The sequence below is a fragment of the Callithrix jacchus genome, chromosome 14, assembly GCF_049354715.1.
Source record: "Callithrix jacchus isolate 240 chromosome 14, calJac240_pri, whole genome shotgun sequence".
NCBI lineage: Eukaryota > Metazoa > Chordata > Mammalia > Primates > Cebidae > Callithrix > Callithrix jacchus.
The window spans coordinates 27114993-27133192 of NC_133515.1; the positions used below are offsets into that span (position 1 = coordinate 27114993).

Here is an 18200-nt window from a genome sequence, read left to right on the forward strand (position 1 = left end):
ATTGCCAGGTACATTGCAGTTTTAGAGAATGTTCATAATATTCCAAGGGCTCATAATTAATTAATTGCCTTAACATTTTTACGCTTGTAGAAAGCAGGCAATTGAATGACAGTAATGATGTGTTCACTAGAGGAATACTAGTAGATTAGAAATAGATTAAAAAGTAATCATTGAAGTGCTTGCATCTTGGTTGATGGTCAAAATTAGTACTGTGTTGACTGTGCATTCACAGAGCAACATTTTAATTTTTTTCATTGCAGGAGGTAGGTCCTCTTAACTCTGCTCAGTTTGTAGGAGAATCAGAAAATCTTTAGGCTAACAGTCTGTTGTTACACATGCTTTCCTCCAGCTGTGAGAAACTTGCTGGTGAGCAGTTCTCAAAGTGCTGCACCCACATAACTAGGGGGAACTTGGTTAACATGCACAGTGGTTGTCCTCACCTGGTCCTACCACCAAGCGGGACATTCTGGGGATGAAGTCTGGGAATCTACATGCTTTGCAGCCTCTTCCAGTGGTTCTTTTTTTTTTTTTGAGATGGAGTCTTGCTCTGTTGCCCAGGCTGGAGAAGTACAGTGATGTGATCTTTGCTCACTGCAACCTCCGCCTCTCAGGTTCAAGCGATTGTCCTGCCTCAGCCTCTCAAGTATCTGGGATTACAAGTGCCCGCGCTGGCTAATTTTTGTATTTTTAGTAGAGACGAGGTTTCTCTATGTTGGCCAGGCTGGTCTCAAACTCCTGACTTCAGGTGATCTGCCCACCTCAGCCTCCAAAAGTGCTGGGATTTACAGGCATGAGCCATTGCACCCAGCCCTCTTCCAGTAGTTCTTGTACATGGGCAGGTTGGAGAATTCCTGGTGGAGATAGTGGTGAGGGTGTTTGTAATTTAAACTGAACGAATACTAGAAGTTAGTGGGAGATAGTTGTGTGTGGTCTCAGCACCAGCACTTTCTCTGTGGTTTTGATTTCATGGGTGAAATTTCACACTCCTAAGAGACAAATGAGACACTGCCCACCCAATTGAAATCGGAAAGCACCATAGAGTGGGGGTATTTTTCCTTTTGGTAGTGGGAGTGGAGTGAGATGGTTATGAAGAGGTCCTGCTGCGGTTGTGTCAATCCAGGAGTGGGTGCATTCCTCCCACGTATGTGTGCAGCTGTGCACTCTGCGTGGGCAGGCTGTTCTGCCTGGGCCAGTGTGTGGATTCAGGTCTGTGCGTGTCTGTTGGCCCATTCACTATTATACAGGTAAGGACACAAACACATATCCCAATGAGTCAAGAATTTTTTAGATTGTACAATCCAAATTAACCTAGAAAAAGATTAGATATTAAAACTTGTGTCAACATTTATCCCACAGACCTTGATTTCAGCATTGCATTGTCTCATTACCTTCACTGACTTTTAAAATAAGGCCATGTGCACTTTGGGAGGCTGAGACAGGTGGATCACGAGGTCGAGAGATCGAAACCATCCTGGTCCGCATGGTGAAACCCCGTCTCTACTAAAAATACAAAAATTAGCTGGGCACGGCGCGTGCTTGTAGTCCCAGCAACTCGGGAGGCTGAGACAGGAGAATTGCCTGAACCCAGGAGGTGGAGGTTGCGGTGAGCCGAGATCACGCCATTGCACTCCAGCCTGGGTAACAAGAGCAAAACTCCATCTCAAAGAAAAAGGCCATGTGAAAATATTAAGGTATGCAGTGACTTTAATCCCAGTGGTTAAAATCAGGGGTGATTTTGCCCTTCCCGGGGGACACTTGGCAATGTCTGGAGACATTTTTGGTTGACAAAACTGAAGAGGAAGAGAAAGAACCAGAGATAATACTAGCATCTAGTGGGCAGAGGCCAGGGCTGCCGCTGAACCTCCTGTAATGCTCAGGACAGCCCCTAGCACAAACGATTACCTGGCCCCAATGTCATTAGTGCTGAGGTTGAGAAACCATACAAAAAGATCAGTTGAATACCATATGTCTGCAGTATGATAGATTGGGGTCTAAGTGAGTTTCAATGTGCAAAAGAGTTCTGCTGCTAAAACTAGTTTGAAATTAGCATCCTAGATTATACAAGAATGCTCGGATCGTATAAGCTGATTGGGAGGACAAGGGAGGATGGGGGTACGTATGTTACTTATAATTAGGTTAAAGTGATTTTAAATGCATTTTGTTTAGGAACTAGAATGTTTATTTCTTCAATAATTGTCATTTCAGAGTCTGAAACTAGGCTTGAAATTGTCACATGAGAATTCCATATTTTGTTTAATGCTCCCTTTCCTTTCTTCTCTACTCCTTCAAGGTCAGTTTTCCCGAAGTGGAGATAGGCCTGCACTTTGTTCTTCCACTTGGGGGTCCTGCCTCATTCCAGTAGACCTTAAGTGTCTTCTTTATTCAAACAGCCCCAGGTTCTTTCCCCCGGCTGTGGCAGACCCTACTAGTGCCTATGAAAGCTGCTCTCTCTCCTTCTTTCTTATTGTCAGAACCCTAACTTTGTTTGGGCAAGCAGCCTGCCCAGCTTATAAAAAGTTCCCAGCCCACTCTGCAGCTGGGGCAGCCATGTGATGGGGTTCTGCTCAAGGAGATGTGAATGGAAGCCAGTCAGGAGTCTCAGGAATAGTTTCCCACATAAACTGATCTAGGAGCTGCTGCTCCCTTCCTGCCCCTCCCTCTTTGCCTGGTCTAGGAGCCGCCCCTCTCTTCCTGTGTCTCCCACTCCTCCGGCCTGAATGGGGTGGAGGCTGGCCACGTGCTGATGCTGGAAGAGCAGAAGATGCCAGGACCTGGGGACATCCTGATGTCACAGAGCCTCTGGGCCAGCCCTGATCTGCTTGTCCCCAGACTTACTATGGTGTAAGAAAAACAAACCTGTTCTTGGTTAAAGGCCACAGCAGCCAGGTTTCTGTTACCCACAGCCAAGTGCAACCCCTGACTGATGCTCCAGCCCAGGTCCCTCTCTGGACATCAGGCCTGGTTCTCAGCTCCCTTTGGGATTTACCGACCTGGCGACCCACAGGCATTTGGGACTCCGCAAAGCCAAGCTGAACTTAGTGTCTCCATGGTGTTTTGTCCTCTTCATGGCATCTCTCTATAGAGGGCTCCTGTGTCCTGCCTGTGACCTAAGTCATCCTCTCCCTTGACTCTCGCCTCATCTGATCCATCCAGGGCCCTGTCTGTGCTGAGCCTGGGTTGCCCAGAACGCGGTGGTAGCCCCTCACCATCCTCCCTCCTCCCTTGTCCCCGATGCTGCGCCGTGATTTTCTCCACATTTCATATCCTCCTCCTCAATAAAATCCTCCAGGGCCCCTCCTTATCATCCGCGATCTTCTGTACCTTGACCTCATTGACCCAGCTGCCTGTCCTAGAAGCAGAGCCTGGGACAAGGGTTCAGGGACTCCTGATTTGCTGAGGGAGCTCCTGGGATGAAGAAAGGAGGAGGAGCTGAGCAAAGCTACAGTCTCAGCCCAGACCTTGGGGGCTTAAATTGCTCTCACGGTGATCCCACCTCTAGGTGAGGGGGCCAGCCTTTAAACATCAGTCATTCAGTGGCTGAGGATGGAAGGCAGATATGCAGAGAAGGAGACAGCTGTGTCCTAGTAGCAGCCAACACTCAGTGGCCACAGCAGGGCCATAACACTGCTCTCGTCCTGCCTGCAGCCCTCAGCCCCACCTTGGAGTGTAACTTGCTTGGCCCCTTCATTCTGTCTTCCCTCCTCTCCGCTGCTCCCTGTGGCCCTGCTGTAGTTGAAGCTGTTGCATGTGGTCCCTAGGCAGCTTTAAGAGGTAAGGCTTCCTGCCTTGTCTTCTGTTCTCCTTTGCCAAGTGGAATTCTTCATCTGAAACACCAAACTCCAATGGCGACTAGAATTGCTCTTTTCTCCCTTCCCCATGGATGGTAGGTCACTGGTACCAGTCTAGGTGCACGGGAGAGGGCAGTTCATATGTTCTACACAGGGGCGACTTGGGGTCTACTTCAGTTGGAACTGCTGCGGAAGGCCGGCCGGCCCCGTCCGTGTTCCCAAGTGCCTCCTGGACTTTTTTTTGTTTCTTTAGATGGAGCTTTTCACTCTGTCACCCAGGCTGCAGTGCAATGGCATGATCTCAGCTCACTGCAACCTCCACCTCCCAGGTTCAAGCGATTCTCCTGCCTCAGCCTCCCAAGTAGCTGGGATTACAAGCATGCGCCACCACGCCCGGCTAAGTTTTCTATTTTTAGTGGAGATGAGATTTCACCATGTTGGCCAGCCTGGTCTCGAACTCCTGACCTCAGGTGATCCGCCTGCCTTGCCTCCTGGACATTTTCATGTGATAATTTATCATTTCAAATTCATCATCTCCACTCAAGGGCAAAAATTGACTTCCACTCCTTTCTTTCTCTGATTGGGACCAAGGTTTGTCTCTGCATGCTTCTGTTCATCACCAGTCTTGCTTTTGTCCTGGCTCGGAGACCTCTGTCTCCTTCCCCCTCACCAGGGTAGGCCTCAGGCTCCCGTCGTACCTGGACTGAACACTACAGCAGGGAGGGCCTAGGATCCTGCCTTGTCACCCCAGGTGACCCAGCATATAGCAGACTAGGCTTCCTTGTCTCCTGCTGTGCTGGAAGTCCTGCTCTTGGAATCCTCCCACCCCACAGGGTGCGCTCTGCTGGCCATATTAGCCTATAAGCTATTCTCAAGAATAGTTTCCCAGATCAACTGGGAAGTCTGCTTACCTTCCTACACAGTCCACTTCAGCCATGTCAGTTTATTCACTGCTTTCCCAACTTCAGATTTTTGTTTATAACCGTTGGTGCCCTGGTGTGACTTCACTGTTTCAAGGAGCAGCCCCCTCCCGACATTACAAATACCCTCCTGTTGTTCCAGGTCCTCCCCATCCTGTCCACCTTGCTACTGAAAAAGCATGGAGGTGGGTAGATGTGGGCTAGAGTTCTCAGCTCTATGTCTACCCATGTGCATCCTCTGGCAGGTTAAATGCAGATAGCAATCCAGTGATATATGTGTTTTTAGGATGTAGTGAGATCACATGTAGGCTTATCCCTCTCAATAAATATCATTGCCTTACTCATGCACCAGTAATTGTCTCTATAGTTAGTTTGGTAATTCATCATGTACTACTTAGTGGCATTTATTCTATTCTTATCTTAAATGGTTAATGCTTAATTTTGAATAAGTTAAATGTCTTACAAATTGACTGAAAGCCCAAATTTGCCCTTTGGACCTTAAGAATTACTGAAAATACAGAAATAAGTTCTGGTGTTCGATGGTGTAGTAGGGTGCCTATAGTTAGCAGTAATTATTGTGTAATTCAGAGTAACTAGAAGAGAAGAGTTGAAATATTCCTAACACAAAGAAGTGATAAATGAGCCTTGGCAGCATAGCGAGACCTCATCTCTACTAAAAATTTTTAAATTAGCTGGGTATGGTGGTGCACACCTATAATTCTAGCTACTTGGAAGGCTGCGGTGGGAAAATTGCTTGAGCCAGGAGGTCAAGGCTGCAATGAGCCATAATTGCCCCACTGAACTCTAGCCTGGACAAAAGAGTGAGACCCTGTCTCAAAACAAAAACAAACAAACAAAAAAGATAAATGGTTGAGGTGATGGATATCCTAATTACCCTGATTTGATCATTGTAAATTGTATTCATGTATCCAAATATTACATGTATTCCATAAACATGTGCATACAATTCCAGCACGTTGGGAGGCCAGGGCGCGTGGAACACCTGAGGTCAGGGGTTTCAAACCAGCCTGGCCAATGTGGTGAAACCCTGTCTCTAATAAAAATACAAAACTTAGCCAGGCATGGCGGCAGGTGCCTGTAATCCCAGCTACTTGGGTGGTTTAGGCAGGAGAATCACTTGAACTTGGGAGGCAGAGGTTGCAGTGAGCCAAGATGGTGCCATTGCACTCCAGCCTGGGCGACAAGAGCGAAACCTCATCTCAAAGAAGGAAGGTGTACGATTATTTATCATTTTACAAAGCAGAAAAAAGAATTATTTCTTCATACAGGCTCTTTAAGAAGACTCTGTTACATTTTAGCATGTGAGTAGAAAAATATGATTTTGAAAGTCAGGCCTTTTCTGCATAAAGGTGGTTAGTGAAGCCATGATTCGGAGGCTGCCAGTAACAGCCTGAGGGAGAAGAGGATCAAATTGTTAAGCCCTGGGGATCCTAACACTTAGGAGATGAAAAAAGAGAACGAGGAGGGAGCCACAGGACAAAAGACGACAGGCCAGCCTTGTGATGACCTGCCAAAAAAAGCCTTGGAGGAATGCCTGTAACCACCATCGCCTCCGAAACCCTCATAATAACTTCATAATTTATTAAATAAGCAGATACAGATGGCCTTTATGTGCCTCTTCCCATTCTGGGCACCATGAAGACAGTGGTGTGCAAAGCAGAGACTCCTGCTTGCATGGAATCTGCATTCTAGTTGGGAAGACAAGACAAATGTGTAATTCAAAAGTAAAAAACATGTAGAACCATGTGTTTCACGATTAGTGTTAGAAAAGAAAGCATGCATACAGGAATATCCTTATAAGCCATTTTGCTAAGTAGGGCATGTCTGTAGTTTTATTATTCTAACCAAAGCATTCTTCACATTATGTAAGTTAATCGAATTAAGGAGAGGGTCTCGTTTGCTAAACTGAACAGAGGCCGTGTGTGCGTGTGTGTGAGCGTGCACCATTGGCTGGGTGGCTTTAGTGTGGGGAAGTGTTTGTGACACCCTGCATCTCTAGCTGAAGCTGCAGTACCAGAACAGATCAGGTGAGAGTGCGAGCCTTCTGAAGGCAGGGGCCTCCATCATGCTTTGTCCATCGGAGATTCACTCACCAGCTCTTTGGAAGCCCGGTGAGGGTTCCGCAGAAAGGGAGCAACCCTGAGGCAAACTGGACTTGCTGAGTTCGGATACCTTTATTTTGCATCTCCATAAATCTGTCTTTTTCCAGCTCAGCAAACGTGGTCCTTTCTTAGTGAAGTTTATCATGATTCGTTTCTTCTTAAGTCTTAAATGCTTAATTTTTAGGACATTTTTATCCCATACTAAAGAAATGATCAAGGAATCCTAAAAGTATTTTGTTTGGGTGATTTTCAAATATCTTTTCATAGCTGAAATTTCAATCGTAGCTTAAAAATTTCCCCCCAAGTGAAAATAGTTTCAGTCTTTCGGAAATGGAACTGGTAATGTATGGAATTCAGATAGTAAAAAAAGGAATGCAAAAAAGAAATGAACTGAATTGCACCACCAGGCCATGCATGGTGGCTCACGCCCATAACCCCAGCAGTTTGGGAGGTGAGGCGGGAGGATCACTTGAGGCGAGAAGTTTGGGACTGGCTTGGGCAACATAGACCCCATCTCTACAAATAAAGAGATAGCTGGGTGCAGTGGTACATGCCCATAGCTACAGCTACTCAGAAGACCAAAGTGGAAGGATTGCCTGAGCTCAGGAGTTTGAGGATGCAGTGAGTTATTATCATACCACTGCACTGTAGCCTTGGTGACAGAGCAAGATCCTATCTCTAAAAAAAACAAAAACAAAACAATTGTAACATGTGTTGAAGACAGGTGTACTTCCTTCCAGATGCCTCTACAGCTGAAATTACCTATGGCTACATGAACACTCTTCCCTTGCAGTCTGATTGTTTTTTGTTGATTAAAAGTGTAATGGCCAGTGGGGCACAATGGCTCACACCTGTAATCCCAGCACTTTAGGAGGCCAGGGCTGGTGGATCACTTGAGTCCAGGGGTTAGAGACCAGCCTGGACAACATGGCAAAACCCTGTCTATACAAAAAAAAATTACAAAAATTAGCTGGGCATGGTGGTATGTGCCTGTCGTCCCAGCTGCTCAGGAGGCTGAGGTGGGAGGATGGTCTGAGCCTAGGAGGTCGAGGCCACAGTGAGCTGTGATCACACTACACTCCAGCCAGTGTGACAGCAAGACCCCATTTCAAACCAAAAAAGAAAAGTATAATTGCTATTGAAGTTTATGACACAGTTATTCAGCAATTAACCAAGTATGCCCCTGATTCAACGTTCATATAATCCAGCCTTCAATTTCAACCTTTTCACCAAACAGAACATTGCAAACAAAATAAATGAATGAAAACAGTGCAGATGGTGTCAAGGTGATCATGACTTTCAACTGATAAGCCCTGGCTTCTCCAAGGGAGCATGGAGAGGCCACTCCGCTGTTCGTCTGTTGTACGTCAGTTCACCCAGCTTGGCCCTCCTCTTGTGATGCTGTGGGACGTGGAATCCACGTGGTCCCTTTTACATCAGAAGAAGTAATACTTTGCTGAGCTGAAGTAGAGGGATTTGATGAAACTCTTGGGAAATCAAACCCTTATACTGTGGAGGCTAAAGCAACCCCATCTTGGATGCTAATCAGCCATGCTGACTTCTGGCTAACCTCAGTCCCAGGAATGCTTCTAAGGTTTCTACTTTCATATACTTACTGTAATTCTTGCCCTTGGGTCAGAACAATCTTGGCGTTATACCATAAGTCCTGCCCTTAGTCAGATTCTTGCATTTCCCTGAGGGTTGGATGTCAATGTCCTACACATTCCTTCAGTGTGGTATATAAGACCTGGATGGATAAGCCCTCAGTCTGGGGAGTAATGGCACAGGCAGCCATCATCCTGTCTCGAAGCCACCCAGAACGTGGCTTCTGTTCATCACATTTCTTTCTGAGAAACTGAATTTGTCGGCCTCATCCTTGGCCTTTGGGGGTACGTTTGCAAATGCCTGCCCACTACAGAGCACATACCTTAAATAAATATATCCCAAGAGGTGACTACATCTGTAGATGCCTAGATTTTTATAAAACTGCCTTTTCCCTATGTTTTTCAGTGTCAATAAATTTAAGTACTGAGTACTTAGGGCTTCTCAAACTTTAGTGTTCATAAGAATGTCCCGGGGTCTCATTAAAATGCAGATTCTGAGTCAGCAAGGCTGGGGTGGGGCCTGAGACTCTGCATTTCTAACCTGCTTCCAGGTTACACTGATGCTGCGGGTCAGAGACCTGCTGTGTAGCAAGATTTTAAGTACTGTAGAGTGTTTACATAGTTTGTGCTGTAATTTACCAACAAATTTCCTGCTGTTCGACATTTTAGATGTTTCATTTATTATTATTTTTTTGTAGAGGCAGGGTCTCACTCTGTTGCCCAGGCAAGTCTCAAACTCCTGACCTCAAGTGATCCTCCCATCCCAATCTCCCAAAGTGCTAGGATTACAGGCGTGAGCTGTCACGCCTGGCCATTTTAGATGTTTCAATAGACTGTATGCTTTATTCTTACCGTCATAATTTCTGTTAACATTCAGTTTTGGTTTTACCCTTAACCAATATTGAGAAAATGCTTTTCTTGGAAGTTTATCTCGTTTGATAACAGGCTACAGACACGTAATGCACATTTCATTCCATTCGAGATGTTTCTTAAGGGGCTGCTGTGGGCCAATCTCTGTCCTAGGTGTTAGGGATACAAAGGTGAACAGAATTCGGGCTGCAGCATATTCCTCCAGGAATCTGCAAAAGAAAATTCAGTTCATTGTGGCAAACAGAGATAGGAACGTGCCCAGAGATGGGTGTGGTGTTGAAAAACGACCTCAGAGAGAAAGAAATGCTTGATGCTGGTGCTGGGTTTAAGGATGAAAAGTAATTCACCAGGCACATTGTTGGATGGGCACATCATGTGCAAAGGCACTGAAGCAACAATTTGGCACCTCCAGGTTTCTAACAGTACTTCTTCGTGCATTGTGATAGACGAGTTTGTCACATGGAGTCACAGAATCTGAGATAAGCTGGGTGCCAGTAGGCAGATACATATTTTTGAAAGATGGCTTTGAGGGGACAAAATTGAGATAAGGGTGTTCCAGGTAAGTGATTTCTATTAAAGGAGTGTAGTGAAGAAGAGAAATTCAGGAGGTATTATTGGCAGGCCCTAGGGATTGACTGAGAATGAAAGTCTGGTTGACCTGCAGGTTTTCATCTTATGGCTGAACCAAATAATGAAAGGAATAGAAGAAAATGCCCATACAGGTTCGGTTTAGGAATGTTGCTTGAATCACTTCAAGATAGCAAACAAGTCATTAGGTATACAGTTCTGGGCTTAGGTAAGAGGTCCATGTTAGAGAGATGGATTTGGTGTTTAGAGAGCCATTGTCACCCCTAGTCTGAAGCTTGTACTTGTTACAAAGTTGCTGGAAATGCCATGACTTCTCCTGCCTGAAAACCCAAGAACCTGCATGCCCATGACTGCTGCAGGAGTCACATGTAGATACCTTCCCTTACCTGCTCCTACTGCTGTCTGAAGCTTCACCAAGTCAGGGGAAAAGAAAGATGATTTCTTTCCCCTTGTCTCCCACTGTTTCTCCGGCATATCCTAGGATCACAACTTTACGAGAAGCCAACTGGTAAGAGAGAGTTTGGGAAGTATTTACGGGCTTGTAGTCTGACGGGCAGAATAGAACAAGAGCCAGAGCACTGTCTGGCTCAGCCACAGAGCAACCTGGGGGCGGAGGCCCCGAGTCTTTCTCATACTCTCGCCACAGACTTCTTTGTTCTCTGGAGGTTCACTTAGCTGTGAACTGAGTACCTTTCTGGTCATCTCAGAAACTTCCATTTTAAATATACACAGGCCCAGGTGGCCTGCTGGTTCCACTTGGCTTGACCATACGTGAAGTAACCACAGAGTTGTGGTATTTGAAAACCTTGCAGGATCTCAGTTGTTCTAACTTCTCATTTAATAATTCAGCAGATTCTTCAGCAAAGGTTTATTAATAAGGCCCTCAACACTTATTAAAACCATTTAGATAGAATTATACGTAATGATAAAAATTATTGCTACACAGAATTGGAGTTAAGGAAGAGATTGTTTACAGTAGCAGAAAAAAATACTTGAATTCCCATTTAGTTTAAGATAAACAGATTTTTTTTCAAAGAAGATGGCAGAATCCTAATGGGAAAAATAAAGTGAATAATAAGATATGACTTCTTCCATCCGACTAAAAACTAAATATAGGGAAGACATTATTTCTTAAATATATGCATTTATTATAATAGTAACCTGTGCCTATATTAGTTAAGATATAACTTTTCTTTCTTTTTTTTTTTCTTCTGTTTTTTGAGACAGAGTCTCACCCTGTCACCCAGGCTGGAGTGCAATGTCATAATCTTGGCTCACTGCAACCTCTAGGTTCAAATGATTCTCCTGCCTCAGCCTCCTAAGTAGCTGGGATTACAGGCGCCCACCACCATGCCCAGCTAATTTTTTGTATTTTTAGTAGAGACAGGGTTTTACCATGTTGGCCAGGCTGGTCTCAAACTCCTGACCTCAGGTAATCTGCATGCCTCGGCCTTTCAAAGTGCTGGGATTACAGGCAGGAGCCACTGCGCCCAGCCAACTTTGTTATTAATTAACAATTCCTTAAACAAGACAGAATTTTATTTCTCTGTTATAGACCAGTCCAGAAGTAGAGTGGCAGCTCTCAGCCCTATGGAGTTGTCCCAAGGACCGCAGCTCCTCTTGTTGTTCCACCATCCTTGAGTAATGTCCTCTCTGTGTGGTCCAGAGTGGTACATCATGTGTCCATATTTCAGTCAGGAGGAAGAAGGGATAAAGGAGAAGCCAGAGTATGCCAAGGGATGCACGTTGAGAATTGCATAAGCTGCTTCTGCTCATATCCCATTGGCTAACGCTTAGTCTTGAGTCCTAGCTCCACGGGAGGCTGGGAAATGTAATCTTCATTCTGGGAGGTGCTACACCCCACTAAAAATCCAGAGCTCTATTGAGAGTCTGTGGAAAATGAATATGGGGGAGACAGACCAATTTCTACTACAGTACCCCTTGGAATATTATTTAGAACTTGAAAAATTACAAATAAAATTAATTCAAAAGAGTAAGTAGGCAGGCATACTTAAGAGCATAGTTTTAAAGAAAAGTTTTACAAAATTGCCATATTCTCTCTTTTTCTTTTTTCTTGATGTAGCACTTCTGCTTTTAATGTAGCTTTCTTTTTAAACTTTTTTTATTATAGAATATTTTAACCATACACAGAAGTGGGAAGAATTCTGTAGTGAGCCCTAGTACCCATCTCCTAGTTTAATAGATTATCAGCTTAAAGTTAGTCTTGTCTATTCTCCCCTGCCCTCCACTTATCCCCTTCCTGAGTTTTTGAAGCAGATCTCATTGTCGCTATTTGATCTGTAGATATTTCTGTATATAGCTCTAAAAGGTAAAATGACCCTTTTTTAAAAATCAACTTTAACGTTTAGGGTAATTGTATTCACATGCAGTTGTAAAACATAATCTAGAGAGATCTTGTGTACCCTTTACTCATTTTCTCCCATTGGGGGCATCCTGCAAAACTATAGTACCTATCACAGCTGGAATCTGACATGGATAGTCAAGATGCAGAGCGTCTCCATCCCCACAACCTCATGTTGCCCTTTTATAGCTACACCTACCTCCCCCTCCACAACCCCTGACACTCACTAATCTGTTCTCCATTTCTATAATTTTGTCATTTGAAGAATATTAGGAATCATACAGTATGTAATATTGTATCAGCTCAGCATGGTTCCCTCTAGATTCATCCACTTAGTTGCATGTAACAATAGTTCATTCTTCTTAATTGCCGGATAGTATTCCATGGTATGGATGCAACACCTAAAGGCTCTTTGAAAACCATAATCTTCCTAACTCTCCCCTCTCTTTGCCCCCACTGCCCTTTCCCCTCTCTTCACAGCAATGCCAAGTGAGTACACCTATGTGAAACTGAGAAGTGATTGCTCGAGGCCTTCCCTGCAATGGTACACCCGAGCTCAAAGCAAGATGAGAAGGCCCAGCTTGTTGTTAAAAGACATCCTCAAGTAAGTACTGCCCCTGGGACTGTAGATCTCCCTGCTTTGGGTCATCTGTGTAGAACTAGCAGAAAAATTCAGTGACAGCCCTAAAGATGGCTTATGTTGGAGAGCCATGCTTGGTCAAAGGATCGTTCAAAGGCACATCTGAGTAAAGAGTGAGTGCACAGCTGGCGTGGGCCTGTACAGCTGGCTGGATTCCGTAAGCACATAGTGCCCGGTAGCTGCTTGGGCTCTATACCTTGGCCTGGATGCCTAGGAGAGCAACTCTCACCGTGCACTGCTCTTCATGCCCTTATTTAACAAAAGAGGGCTTTTCCCTTAGCTATTGTAAGTTAATCTAAAATATACTTAATTAAATTTCCCTGAAGGCACTTGAATACTATTAAATATTGAATACTAAAAACGATGACAGGTGTTTGGCCCAGGTCACCCTTATATCCTAATAAGTGGTAGAATTAATCAAGGAGGAACTTGGCAGGGTTTTTTCCTACATATATACCAGTGAAATTCAGTTGAAAATTGCCCTTTTTTCATGTCTAAAGATAGAAATCCAACCTTGCAATCTAGTCTTCTGTCTTACTTTACTAACTTAGGAGGTGTAGGAGCAAAGGAAATTTCTAAGAATAAGGCTTATATCACATTCAGCCTCCCTTTAGTCACCAGCCAATATTTTTTGAGGTCCACCATGTGCCTGACATTGTGCTGGGCGTTGGCCACAAGGCAGCAGGTGGGATAGACCCGCACCCTGTGCTGCTTAGGCTGTGGGTGAGGTGGACTTGTGCCGGGAATTAAGGTACAGTCTGATATGTGCCACAGACACTGGGCTCACCTTCACACCCTTTTCTTTCTTTTTTTTTTAAAAAATCAAAACAAGAGAAGTATATGCACTGAATGTAACACCTTTTCTGGGGCTGGAGAGAATAGGTAATACTAGGTGTACAAGATTGAAAATTCAAAGATTAAATTAGAGTCTCAGTGAAACATATCATCCCTACTCTTCATTTCCCCTCCATACTTAAAGATAACCAGTGTCACCAGTTTCTTGTGTATATATGTGTGTGTGTTTATGTGTGTGTGTGTGTGTGTGTGTGTACGTGTGTACTCTGCCGTGCCCCCTGCCCAAACCCACTTTCGTATTCAAACTGATAGCATCCTGTTCACTTATCATTATACACAACCCCAGGGAAGAATTAAGATGCTTGTCCAAGTTGTTGTGGGAAGCCTGTTTAAATGAGAATTTTAAAGTCTTAGAAACACTCCCAGCAACACTTCATTGTATTCTCATCCTCAAATATTAAGAAATATTTTGCATCTATTACATATAGTATGTTACACTAGATGCTTTTTTTTGAAAAAACAAAAAAACTTCCCTTCCTTTAGAAAATGGATTGTTTTCTCCTAAATTATTCCTTATATTTGTTCTTTCAAGAACAGAATTGTTTAAAGCAGTGGTTCTTAAACTTTGGTTGAAACTTTTTAGCTTGTAGTTTGTGTCACTGGAGAGCTCACTAAAAACGAGATTTCTAAAACTAAGACTAGACTCAGCTCTTTTCTCCAAGTCGTGTGTGTGTGTGTGTGTGTATTAAACTATACAATAGTGTGAATTTATCAGATCTTTGCAAATATTTTTTAGGTAATCTTAAAGGTAACTAATGGTTCTCTCTCACTTCACAGTCAGCTTCACTTCTGAGTAGAATTCTTTAGAAGTACTATGAATAGACTGTTTCTGTTTCTTTTTAAGGACTGACGGAATTTTAAAATCACAAAAGATTGAAACCAAGAATTATAGTTCAAATCTATTACTTGATTTTAAGTTTAAAATTGTGATTCAGATTTTGTTACAGTGCTCATGCAAAGAATTTTTTTTCTGTGTTGCTTATAACAAAGACTCATAAATGACCAGTTTATCTTGTCAGGAAAATAGGAAATGGCCCCTCTCTTTTACCCCATCATCAACTTAAAGATTGTAGTTTTATGCTACATAGCAGGCAAACCCATTTAGGATTCCATTTTCAGTTTCACATTATGTCTCATGATTCTCACATGACAAATCATAATACCTAATTGATTTTTTTCCAGATGTACATTGCTTGTGTTTGGAGTGTGGATCCTTTATATCCTCAAGTTAAATTATACTACTGAAGAATGTGACATGAAAAAAATGCATTATGTGGACCCTGACCGTGTAAAGGTTAGATATCCCACTGGTGTGGTTTAAATGAAAACATTGCCAAGCATATGCTTAAACTATACTATCATTGGTCTACTGTGTTACAAATATACGTTAATAAAAGTTTGAACACCGAGGGGGAGGCACTTAATCTGAGCACTCTAAAACCAAACATATCACTAACTACTCCACAGTATCCTCCTCCCATTTACTGCAGCTGGGGTGCAGGGTGAGGTGGGCTCAACCCAACAGGCTCTAGGGCTCCTGTTGTGGAATTCATTTGCCCTGATGCCATCTACGTACATATTCTTAAAGTAAACAACAAAGAAATTCTCTTTTCTTTTCTCCCTCTTTTTTTTTTTTTTGAGTCAGGGTCTCACTCTGCACCCAGGGTTGAGTGCAGTGGCAAGAACACAGCCGTCTTAGCCTCCCCAGTGGCTGGGACCACAGGCATGCACCACCATGCCTGGCTAATTTTTAATTTTTTGTGTGGAAATGGGGTCTTACCATGCTGCCCAGGCTGATCTTGAACTAGGCCCAAGCTATCCTCCCACCTCGGCCTCCCAAAGTGCTGGGATTACAGACATGAGCCACCATGCCTGGCCAGAAATTCTATTAATATCACCTGTCCTTCCTGTGTTTTATTTTTAATTTTAATGAATTCACATTGCATTGCAAGATTTTTCTTCCAGCTTACATTTATGTTTCCAAATCAAGTGACATATCAAATGCTAATTTCAGTAATGATTTGAGTGGCTAGATTATCAAATAACGTTTAGCCCAGGATGGAAGAAGAGATAACTTTAAATAAGGTAGCATGAGAGGAATGATAACTGACATGTATGGATGTTTTTTATGTATTATCTCATTTAGTCATTATGCCTGGGAGATATTATAGGATCATCTCCATCTTACAGATGATGGCTTGGAGGGTTGAGCTGCTCACCCAAGTTCATGTCTAGTTTAGCTCGCTAGTTTAGTTAATGTAGTTTAGTGCTTGTATGTGCCAGGAACTGTTTTAAAAGTGTATTAGCAATATTAGCTCATTTAACTCTCATCACATTTCTGGGGATTTAAGTGCTTACAATCATACCCATCTCACAGCTGTGGAAACTGAGGATCAGGAAGATGTAGGGTCACCTGCAGCAGTGCATGGTGAAGCCAGGGCTTGCAGTCAGTGTTGTGGTTTCAGAGTCTGAGCTCCTGACCACTCTGCCCTCTGCCTGGGTAAGGAGTGTCCACAGAGAAGACCAAAGTTAAAAGCATCATGGTGCAGAAAGGAATGTTTTACCTCGATTCAAATCTAACTGTCAATTAGTAATGGTGAAACCCTAGGCAGGAGACTTGTTTTGAGTCCCAGTTTTCTCAGCTGTGAAAAGTAGAAGTTGAGTAAGATAATATACACAAAATTCCTTTCTTGCTCCTAATTTTTATTCAGGTTTCTGCTTTAATTTGTACATCCTTTGAAATGCCTCCCATTTTTTCGTGGTGTAGACAGGTATAAACAAGTAAATGAGGAGCTCAATTAGTAAAGGTTTAGCTTGACTTCTGCAAAACTATTGAGTCTTGGAGGTCTTGCTGGTTGCAGGGCCAGCCTTCCTGACATAGGTGTCCTCAGGTGTCTGCTGGCTCATGTCATTTCATCAGCTTAACATATCTGCTTTGGTTGAGAGGGATGTCTCCAGTACCCTCTGCTCAGGTTTCCCTCTCCTCCTGGTCTGTCTGGCCTTGCAAACATACCCGCCTCTCTCCCCACCAACCTCCCAGTCCTTTACAATTCCAAGGCCCTTCACAGCTCTCTTGGCTTTCTTGGATAAAGGTTTTAGACATCCTGTCTCTGTTTTTGTCTCCCGAGAAAGTCTTTACATGATGACACTTGGTATGGCTTACTGCTGGGCTGGGAACTCTTCCCTTTGTTTCTTTGCTGCCCTTCTCCACTTTCTCTTGCATCCTCTTTTTCCTGTCCATTACCATCTGACCAACTGTAAAGTGATTGTTCTAAAGTCTGAGGCAGTTGAGGAGAGAGGTGAGCTCTCCTGTACAAGAGCCAAACATACTATTCCACAAGCACAGGGTGGAGAAAGTGTATTTTAGTAATATCTTGGGGGAAGTCAACTTAGTAGTTATATTGTCCAGCCAGGGTCATCTGTGTCAACCTGTGTCCCGGCTGTCTGTGATCATTTTGAATTTAAGCCACATGGTCTGCTTGTCTCTGCTGTGGTCAGTCAAGTGCTCTGGTTGTTAGGCTGTTACTTGTTACGTCTTCCCCAAGAAATCTTAGTGATTTCTGAGAATGACCAGAGTAGAAACTCAAGATCACCTCCCAGAGGAATCATGGAAGGGATAGAAACATCGGTGTAGCTTTAAGTAGAGAAGACCTGGTGCAGGGCATGTGGTGGCCAGTGTCAGTGAGCCAAAGGTTCAGGCTGTGGAAGGATGGGCCTGTCCAGGTGGCCTTAATGGCAGAGCTCTGTATCAGGGGATGGCAGCCAAGCTCAAAGGAGAAAGGTTTGACAGCCCTAGGCATCCAAAGATGGGATGAATGGACCACCTTTGTGGTGACTCTGGAGGTCTTTAAGAAAGCCAGGGGTCTGGCCGGGCGTGGTGGCTCATGCCTGTAATCTCAGCACTTTGGGAGGCCGAGGTGGGCAGATCACCTGAGATCAGGAGTTCGAGACCAGCCTGGCCAACATGGTGAAACCCCATCTCTACTAAAAATACAAAACTTAGCCAGGTGTGGTGGCAGGCGCCTGTAATCTCAGCTCTTCAGGAGGCTAAGGCAGGAGAATCACTTGAACCTGGGAGGGGGAGGTTGCGGTGAGCTGCTATGGCACCACTGCACTCCAGCCTAAGCGACAAGAGTGAAACTCCTTCTCAAAAAAAACAAAACAAAACAAAAGCCAGAGGTCCTGTAGGTAGAATTCAGACATCAGACAGGGAGGGGCTCAGGGGTCTTTCTGATCCCTACCAGGTCTGAGATACTGTGGTTCTCTGCAATTTGCCAGTGTCTGACTGGAAAAATGGAGGCTGGTTTCATAACCTGGGGCTTTGCCTGTTCTGAATTCTGGGTAGAGTTGTCTCGACAGGAAGACTCTCAAAGAACACCTGCATGCAGCCCTGCCAGTCCCCAGCTCAGTGACTTTCAGACTGAACCTCACCGGTATTTCCAAGCTCCTC

The 18200-nt window shown here is 44.1% G+C and overlaps 1 protein-coding gene across 3 annotated transcripts in view; it reads left to right on the plus strand.

The window, feature by feature from the left end:
* The window catches only part of ST3GAL5 (ST3 beta-galactoside alpha-2,3-sialyltransferase 5), a 49980-nt gene that overhangs the window by 14546 nt on the left and 17234 nt on the right, over positions 1 to 18200 (plus strand). For 2 of the 3 annotated variants that reach the window (XM_078348965.1, XM_002757527.7), the window contains exons 2-3: positions 12736 to 12859; positions 14933 to 15044. Coding sequence is in view for 2 of the 3 variants with exons in the window: in XM_002757527.7 (XP_002757573.1) it covers positions 12736 to 12859; positions 14933 to 15044 (236 nt within the window). In the remaining variant the exon portion in view is untranslated. The remainder of the gene's footprint in view (positions 1 to 12735; positions 12860 to 14932; positions 15045 to 18200) is intronic. The other variant, XM_035272036.3, reaches the window with a different exon arrangement.